The 10,014-nt window shown below is 31.6% G+C and overlaps 1 protein-coding gene across 1 annotated transcript; it reads left to right on the plus strand.

Moving 5' to 3' along the window:
- Positions 1-849: 849 nt before the first annotated feature.
- LOC147810981 (uncharacterized) lies at positions 850-1,941 on the plus strand. The gene has a single exon (XM_087162178.1). The coding sequence runs from the start codon at positions 850-852 to the stop codon at positions 1,939-1,941; it is 1,092 nt and encodes a 363-aa protein (XP_087018304.1).
- The last annotated feature ends 8,073 nt before the right edge of the window (positions 1,942-10,014 follow it).

The raw sequence follows: 10,014 nt of genomic DNA on the forward strand, positions 1-10,014 counted from the left end.
TTTCCAAAATCATAAACGTAATGCTGAACGCCACGATATCCATTTTCATACTCGCCAATCATTTCCATATAATCATGATTTTACTTTTGCAGAATTACAGCGATCATTATCAGCAGCTGCAAACACGAGCCCTGGATTAGATGGAATTACGTACCACATGCTCCGCCATCTGGATACTGCGTCTTTATCTAACATACTTATCCTTTTTAATAGAATTTGGAAGGAATATGCGTACCCTTCAAATTGGCGAGAGGCTATTGTAATACCTATTTTAAAACCAAACAAAGATTCAAAAGACCCAATTAATTATCGCCCTATAGCGTTAACCAGCTGTCTCGGTAAAACACTTGAGCGCATGGTCAACGCTCGCCTTGTGTATTATCTGGAAAAGAACCATCATATTCCTGATTTCCAGAGCGGTTTTCGGAAGGGTAGGTCCACAATTGACAATATTATAGCTCTTGAGTCTCGAATTCGTAACGCTTTTGTCCGACGTAACCATTTTGTCTCTATCTTCTTTGATATTGAGAAGGCTTACGATCGGACATGGCGATACGGAGTCCTCAAGACGCTCTACGATATGGGACTTCGTGGTAATTTACCCATCTTCCTGAAAAACTTCCTGTTGAAACGGTATTTTAGGGTAAAATTAGGTACTACATTTTCCGACCTTTTTATTCAGGCTGAAGGGGCAGTCGGGGGCAGAAGGGGCAGAAGGGGGCTGAAGGCAGTGTTTTAAGCGTCATACTTTTCATTGTTCATGTTTCGCTCATCTTGCACGTTTTAACACCTACCGTGTTTGGTTCACTTTATGTTGATGATTTAAATGTGTCATGCACAGGATCAGATATGCGCGTTATCGAACGTCAACTGCAGCTTGCTGTTAATAAGATTTTAGAATGGTGTGATCGAAACGGGCATAGTCTCTCACCCAATAAATGTTCTTGTATTCACTTTTGTCGGTTGCGTAACATTCATCTTCATCCTGTAATCTCCATTAATAATATTGTCATACCAGTTGTGTCAGAAACAAAATTTTTAGGTGTAATTTTTGATGAAAAACTCACCTTCTTACCTCATATTTTACATTTGAGAAAACGATGTGAGAAAACCTTAAATATGTTGCGAGTACTTTCAAATACCTTATGGGGTGCGGATCGTGTAGTTTTACTCCGTTTGTATCAAGAATTAATACTTTCACGCCTAGATTACGCTTGTGCTGTCTATGGAACGGCATCTGCATCTAACTTAAAACGTCTAGATACGGTGCATCATACGGCGTTACGCATATGTAGTGGAGCGTTTCGCACTTCTCCTGTTGAGAGTTTGTATGCTGTGTGTCATCAACCTTCTCTCGATTTCAGACGCATGCAGCTCTGTTTGACATTTTACTCTCGCGTCATGTCATCTTCATCGAACCCTCTTCGACGTGAGATTATTCCACTAAGTTTACAACGATTATATGATGCACGACCCTCATATATACCACCTTTTAACTCTCGCATGCGATCACTCATTCAGACATTTGATTTTTGTGATATACCATCGCAATCTGTAAATTATTTTCTCATCCCACCATGGACTATTTCCTCATATTATCTTGATTGTTCATTTGTGTCATACAGTAAGTCTAATGTCTCACCTAGCATTTTTCAACAGCTGTTCACTTTCCATCGTCATCAGTATATACAATACATAGCAGTTTTTACAGATGGATCTAAGTTCCCTGGACATGTTGGTTGTGGGATTGTTGTGGCTGATATTACTTACAGCTACGACATTCCTGCAATTTGCTCTGTTTTTACAGCGGAAGCATTTGCGATCCTTTTAGCTTTAAGACTCATTTCTTCGCATTCGGCTAGAAAATTTTGTATATACTCGGATAGTTTGAGTGTTTTAAGACAGATAGAACATGTGAGAAACGAAGCTCATCCAATTTAAATTTTTATTCAACATATATTGACTTCTCTATACAAGAAGGGTTTTAAAATTTTATTTTGCTGGATTCCCAGTCATGTAGGTATTAAAGGAAATGACAAAGCTGATTCTGCTGCACAATCTGCCTCTTCTCCAATAACATTATCTGTCCCATTTTCTGATTTAAAAAACCACATTCGCAAACTTGTTCAGTGTTTATGGCAGCAACACTGGGACCTGCAAGGCGAAAACAAATTACATTCTGTTAAACCTACCTTGGAGCCTTGGCCTGCATTGCACATGCGCAGGGCAGATGTCAAACTCACCCGCTTGCGAGTAGGACATACTCGACTTACTCACCTTCATTTGCTATTTGGAGAACCGCCTCCCAAATGCAACGATTGCAACGTTTTACTCACGATTCATCACATTTTAATACTTTGTCCATGTTTTAACCAGCTTCGCCTCACCTTTTTTGGTAGCTCCATTTTATGCATAAAAGACTTGTTAGATGAAAACCATCATCCTAACATATTTGCTTTTCTTCGCACTATTGGTATTTTAAACAGTATATAAGAGATTTATCATGCTAACCATTTTTATCAAGTTTTATCCGCATATGAAAATACTTGCATTTACACTGTTTTAGAATTCTCATCATTTTTACTATACTTATTGATTATGTCATTGTACTCTACCTTTTAATATGTTTTTAAAACCGTGTGTCTGGCGCAGCTTATCCTCTCTGGACCTTGCGCCATTAAAACTTACATTCAATTCAATTCCATTTCATTATGACCACCCTCCATCTATAACAATGGGCTCGCCCAGGTTTTCATGGTTTCTCGCCTAGGAACGATGTTTTCATGGGGCACATTAGGACCCATAATCCTCATAGAACAATCCCTGACGTCTGTAAGCTACTTGAACACAGTTGCAGACTAGGTTCACCCATTCATGTCAACAGTTTTTCCTGAGGGGGATGGTGTTTATCAACAGGATAATGCACCATGTCATAGGGGTTGAATCGTCGAGGAACATTCCAGTGACTTTCAAGTCATGTCTTGGCCCCCGTATTCACCTGACCGTAATCCAGTAAAGCATTTGTGGTGCTACTTGGAAAACCATATTCGTGCTACCACGCTACCCCATCGCAATGTGAGGGAATTGCAGGACCAGTTGGTGAGCGCTTGGTAGCAGATACCTCAGACTACCTATCAGCACCTCGTGGAATCAATGGCACGCCGGGTGCTAGCAGTTTTGAGGGCTAAAGCAACACCTCCTAAAAGAAGGAAGGCCTCAGCACGGATCAATTTAGTATTCCGATGTGACAAAGTTAACTGCGCAGTAGATAATAAATAAGGAAGATGTCATTTCGTTTGGGGTACTAAGCTGCGCAGTGGTTGAAAATACGAAATATGTCATGACGTTTGGACTACTAAAGGATAAAGGTAACCCGTGCTGAGGCCTGCTCTTATCTAGGAGGTGTTGGCTAAAGGTGGTCCTACATGTTATTAGCAGGGTGGCCATAATGTAATGGCTCTTCGGTGTATATATATATATATATATATATATATATATATATATATATATATATATATATATATATATATATATATATATATATATATATATTATATATATATATATATATATATATATATATATATATTTATATATATATATATATATATATATATATATATATATATATATATATATATATATATATATATATATATATATATATATATATATATATATATATATATATATATATATATATATAAATATAAAAATCACCTATACTGTAGAAAAGATAGTGCATTTCAATGCTAAAAATGGTGCATCGACTTAACACGAAGGTTATGAAGTGGTGAAACACCGTACACATCTCAACGATGTAGAACTGATGACAACGATGAGTTTAACTGCACCAATTTTTTTACACTACTTGGTGTAAAGTAGCCTCCTCCATTTTATTAATTCAAGAACATTAAAATTTCTAATTATTGTAAGGTAAGATACATGTTAGTAAAAATATTTTCGCATTACAATATAAAGTTAGAATCAGTAATTTTGAATGCTTATGTAGCACACTAATTTTAAAAATAAAATTAGTTTGTATATCAAACATATACGGGGAACTGAATCGGATAAAAAGTATCGATTTATAATGATAAAAAGAAGAGTTTGTCTGTCTCTCTAAGTTTGTTCTATATGACGCTTGTTACATCCTTCTGAAATTTTTGACAGCAGCTGCTAAAGTAAAATGTAACCCCCAATTTTAAGATTAATTAAAAATATTCAATTAGCTCGTTCAGTAGAGTTGCATAAAAAAATAGAATTTTTTCATAATATATCTTCCATTGATAAAAATTAGAGATGATGCAATAATGATTGATTGCAATTATTCGATAATGATTGATAATAAAAATTATTGCGATTAATTTTTTTGGTACCAAAGCGATTTGAGATAGATCATCTGAGATAGTTGCTAACTTATAGATCACATTAGAAAAGGAGCTTTTTGCATGTTCTTTAATATTTGATTATAGTTTTATTTGAATATCAAATAAACTCAATTATCAGCAGGAACATTATAGCATTGGTGGACTACGTCTTTTTATTCAAAAATGCAAAAAAATAAATTGTTTTTAAATTTCTATTTTTTTCTTAAAAAATACATTTAAATTAAAAAATTCTATTTCTTATAAAATGAATAAAACATATTAAGTAGTTTTCATTTTTTTAAAAAAAAAAAGAAATTTAAAGATAGAATTCAATCATCCCAGCTAGTTTTCTGATTTATCTTTTCTTGCTATAACATATAAGTAACCTGAATTTTATTTCCTTATTCAAAAAGCAAATAATATTCGAATTTCGCACTTCTGCATAAAGATGAAGTATAAGCATGAAGTTAAAAACAAATCTATTTTTCAAATGTTTCTATCTAAATGTTGAAAAAATACATTTAAATTAAAAAATTCTATTTCTTATAAAATGAATAAAACATATTAAGTAGTTTTCATTTTTTTTAAAAAAAAAAGAAATTTAAAGATAGAATTCAATCATCCCAGCTAGTTTTCTGATTTATCTTTTCTTGCTATAACATATAAGTAACCTGAATTTTATTTCCTTATTCAAAAAGCAAATAATATTCGAATTTCGCACTTTCACATAAAAATGAAATATAAGCATAAAGTTAAAAACAAATCTATTTTTCAAATGCTTCTATCAAAATGTTGAGGAATTGTGACAAATGTGCATTTCTTCAACCAGTTGTCAGAATTTGTCAAAAAATTTCTTCAAGAATTCGATATTGAAAGTGAAACAATTTACAATAAAAATGGAAACATATGTTATACATATATATCATTTTCCTCAAATTCAAGGATCTAAATATATATTTATTTAAATTTAGTAGGTGCTTCAATTATTGTACGCTCATGGTGCGCTTTCTAAATCTCAGTAAAATTTTCACATTATAATATTATATAAAATCTCACATTATATTTCAAAGTCGAATATTTTCGTTATGTATTTAGAAATTAATTTTCGTGAAGATTTTAAATTTCATCAAACCGAACCTTATTCCGCTTATGTGCATTAAATATTAAAAATATTACACAGATATTGCAGTAATTTTTGTAATTATTTTAGTAAAAACAAAATAAATTTAAACTTTACATTGGAAACACACACATGGTTTATTATTTCTCCGAATCTCTGAATATGATGCCGAACAATCTAAACACTTGTGCAAATGAACACTTTATTCAGGTTAACACCGAATCCTGCCTTCAAATAAAATTTAGGTGGTGTAGTTTAAATTTAAACACTCAACATTAAAAAATTTACACTAAACTTTCGTGTTTTCATACCATAAAAAAAAAAATTTCACTGCCAAAAGCATCTATGTTAGCTCGCTATCAATATCGCTAGTAGTTTGTTCACAATCCGCAATGAAGAGGCGATCGTTTCTAATTGTCTTCCATGCTAATATTCATGAATAGAAATAAAAATTTACCTTTTAAGCATGTAAGGTTTAATTAATACTATAAACGTAATTCTATTTTAATTTGTAAATCTCCATAAACTGTGTTCAATGATTTTTTTCAAAAATAAATTCTATCCGCTCCTGTTTTGTTAAGCCTAAATATAATTTTTCTTAATATTTTCTCTGTGCTATACACTTGTTGAATTTACAAACAAATTTTCTTTTTAGAATTATTGCATTCATGCATCATAAATTATTGTTTCTAGCTTTATATGGTATTGCAAAAATATTTTTACTGATTCTTCGCGTATCTGATCTTACAATAATTATACATTTTAGTGTAACTGAATAACAGAAATAGTGGATAAAAATGTCAATAAAATAACGGCTTCTTCGCCCCAAATAGTGTAAAAGATTGATGTAGTTAAATGTTAGATCCAAAAGTTATATATGGCGTTTCTCTACACTACTTTAGTGTAAAGTAGTTGCCACCTTTTCTGACGTTGTGGTACATTAATATGGCGTTTCTCTACACTACTTTAGTGTAAAGTAGTTGCCACCTTTTCTGACGTTCTTTTACATTAATATGACGTTTCTCTACACTACTTTAATGTAAAGTAGTTGCCACCTTTTCTGACGTTGTGGTACATTAATATGGCGTTTCTCTACACTACTTTAGTGTAAAGTAGTTGCCACCTTTTCTGACGTTGTGGTACATTAATATGGCGTTTCTCTGCACTACTTTTGTGTAAAGTAGTTGCCACCTTTTCTGACGTTGTGGTACATTAGTTTTTTACAGTGAGGATTAATTAATGTTTCAGTAATTTGTGTTATAGAATTTACAGTGAAAGCAATTTATTAGTTGATACATATTTTTGTTTTATTTAAAATGTTTCTCTATTACTTCGTAAGCCTAACCCAATTTGTTAATAATTATTTGGGTAATCCTTATATCAGACATTGTTTTCAGTGCAGTTTGATTTTTTTACCTATATTCTATATTCTTGGTCAGTTTTTCTTAATTTCAAACGATGAAACAAATTAAATAGTAGACTGGAAGAAATGGAATTTAATTTTAATGCTAATAAGCATAAGCATTTTCTAGGTCTGATCATAGATTCAAAAACGGAATCAAAAAAACGTCATTTTTTCACAATAAAACAAGTAAGAATTTTTTTCCTCCATAATATTTCATTCTTAAAAAAAATGCACAATAGCATTTTCTTACTTTAAAAAATTTAATTTTTATAGTTGAATAATTCTTTTTATTAAAACTTGAAACATATGACTAAAATATTTAACTAATTTCTTTTAGTTCAATAGATAAGTTCAGCATACTTAAAGTTTAGCTAACATTAAGCTACCGTAAGTAAAGTTTAGCATCTTAAATAAATAGTGCCAAGAAACTGAAGGAGTAGGATATTACTTGCTTAAATACTTATTAGCTTCAAAAATACGCAAATCGATTAGTTTTTTCATCTTTTGGCTAGTGTAGTTCTAACCCTTATAACCTTTATAAATGGTACCTTCTAGCCTTTTTTTTCCCATTTTCTAACCTTTTTCTAACCTTTTCTAACTTTTATTTTTCTAACCTTTATTTTCCCATTTTTCTAACCTTTATTTTCCCATTTTTCTAACCTTTATTTTCCCATTTTTCGTTGGAAACTTTACATTTTATATTTCAAATCACATTTGTTTTTTTCTCATTCACGTCTGGCAAGTCTTGAAAATGGGTACCAATTCTTTAATGCTTGAACATGTCGACTGCTTTTTTTCTTCAAAATATATTTATGACGTGAACGAAGCCTTTAATCAAGTAAAGTAAATTAATCAATTGAAGTCTTTAATCGAATAAAGTTTAGTATTGTAAGTTTGACATTGAAAATAATGAAAAGGCAGATGAAAAACTTATACATACTGAAATAATTTCAGAATGTTGTAAAGTATTTCAGAAAGTTTGTATAAAGTTTAGTTTTCTTTTGTATCCATTCAAAATGTCACTTTAACTCCATTCAGGCACGCAAAACTTTCAGTTATTGGTTTTTTCTGCAGCGGGTATTTTTCTTCAAGAGTGAAATATCACTCGATTGCTCTAAATATTCTTCATCTTCAAGGACAAAATTTCGGCTTTTAAAATGATTTATTTTTCTTCAGTTTCCTCGAGTTTCCGTCTTCAATTGTTTTCGCTAGGTGCATTTTCTTACGTTTGCTATCGTATTTCTTGTCGAAAGTGTACAACTTCTAAAGCTACAGTTCAAGTTTTACATATTATCGTTTACGAGATTTTTTGAACAAAAAACATTCAAGATTTGTTGATTTAGGAACTTTTAAAAGAGGATTTAAATTGGTAAATTTCTTCCTGCATTTTCACGCGCGCGTTTCATGTTATATATAATAACAATTCTATCTGTTACATTTTTTTAAATTAAATATTGATAACAAACAAAAATTCTATCCGAAATATGTCTGATCAGAATGCTTTTTCTCTGATGATTTAAAATTGTTTTGGAAATAACTATAATGAATCTAACTTTCAATACCGAATATCCAGGGTGATTGGGGATCGTAATGCGGATGCCAGATGATTACTGCCACCATACGTCCTCTAATATGCTCTGTGATGCCACAATTGGCATTACATATTTATTTTCTGTCCTTTTAAAATATCTTTCATTACTTAAGCTTATTTTTATTAATAGAATTACATTTAAAATAAATCAAAGACTTAATCTTTTAAAATGAACATAAAATATTTATTTCCTCTCTTCTAGATCAATGTAACGGATACTTTTTATTTCATTACTATGCAGACTTATTAATTCACTGTCGCCTCTAATCGAAAACAAAAATCTATTTATAACTTTTTATTCTAAATTTCCAACTGCTAAATGTTTCAGTTGCATGGTTGTAATACTTTTCATAAATTTGTTGGCGACTCGTGATCGCCAAGGTGTTCTTAAAAGAACACCTTGGTATGAATTATTGCCAATATTGATATGCTGGTTGGCTTTGTTTTGGCTATGTTATATTTTGATAATTCGCCAATTTTGGATCTCCTACTCCTGCTTTCGATGTCCGTTGGGAATAATTATATTCACTTTGAATTTCAAAATTGTGGAGGCTGGGAGTGCCCTTTTTTGGGCCTCCCCAGAATATCATTTCCAACCGTCAGAAATGATATTCTGGCTGTATGATCTGTCAATAGAGAGTATCCTGATTTCATCCCTTAGAGGGATTTCATATTTCTGTTTTGGATGCAGAAATGGCCATTATCCGTCCCCATTTATGCTTAATAAAATAAATTCATTTTAACGAGTTATATATTGTTTCCTGGACATTACCCATTTTTAGTATTTTCATAATCAAAACTGTATTTTTGTACGGCTAAGTAAAAATCCACTATACAAATATTGGCGGCTAAGGACGGAGAAACAAACCTCCTCCACATGCTCCATTGCTCCAGCATTTACATTCTTTAGAATGTGATTATGGATGAATCTCAAACCATCGTTCATAGTAGATCGGTGTAGCTCTTGTGTAACATTAACAATTAAAGCTAAACTATACTTTAAGGTTGCTTGATTTAAGTTTGAACAATTCCAACGAATGAAATATAAAAAAAGAATGAGAAATTTTGTTCGACAAAAAGATGTTTTATTTCGCACCCTAAGGTGAAGCATGAATACGGCCGAGTTTTCGAAACGGAATGTTATTTTTACTATTTTTAACATCCAAATAGCATATAAAGAGTGCAAATGTTTGTTGGGAATTTCATTTTTCTTTTTATTAAATTCTCGTTTCATGTTTTTAGAAGCGTTTCTTATTAACCGTGTTCTTCGTTTATCGAATGCTTACATCCAAATAAATCCAATTATTTTTCTCCATGATTTCCCTTTTTGCATTGTAATTTACACTTTAAGAAATCATTATTGCTTAAATATGTTCGTTGTTTATTAAAATTTCACCCAATTTAGTAAATGCTATTTTTTTCAAATGTTTGTAAGAAAGCTGTGGTGTTTGTAAACATATTGAATGAATTTTTGTATGCAAGATGCCAAATTTCGTTCTTGCAACATACTTAAATACTTTTTTCTAAG

Source organism: Parasteatoda tepidariorum, chromosome 4, assembly GCF_982258835.1.
Source record: "Parasteatoda tepidariorum strain Cologne lab strain chromosome 4, Ptep-v5.0, whole genome shotgun sequence".
Taxonomy (NCBI): domain Eukaryota; kingdom Metazoa; phylum Arthropoda; class Arachnida; order Araneae; family Theridiidae; genus Parasteatoda; species Parasteatoda tepidariorum.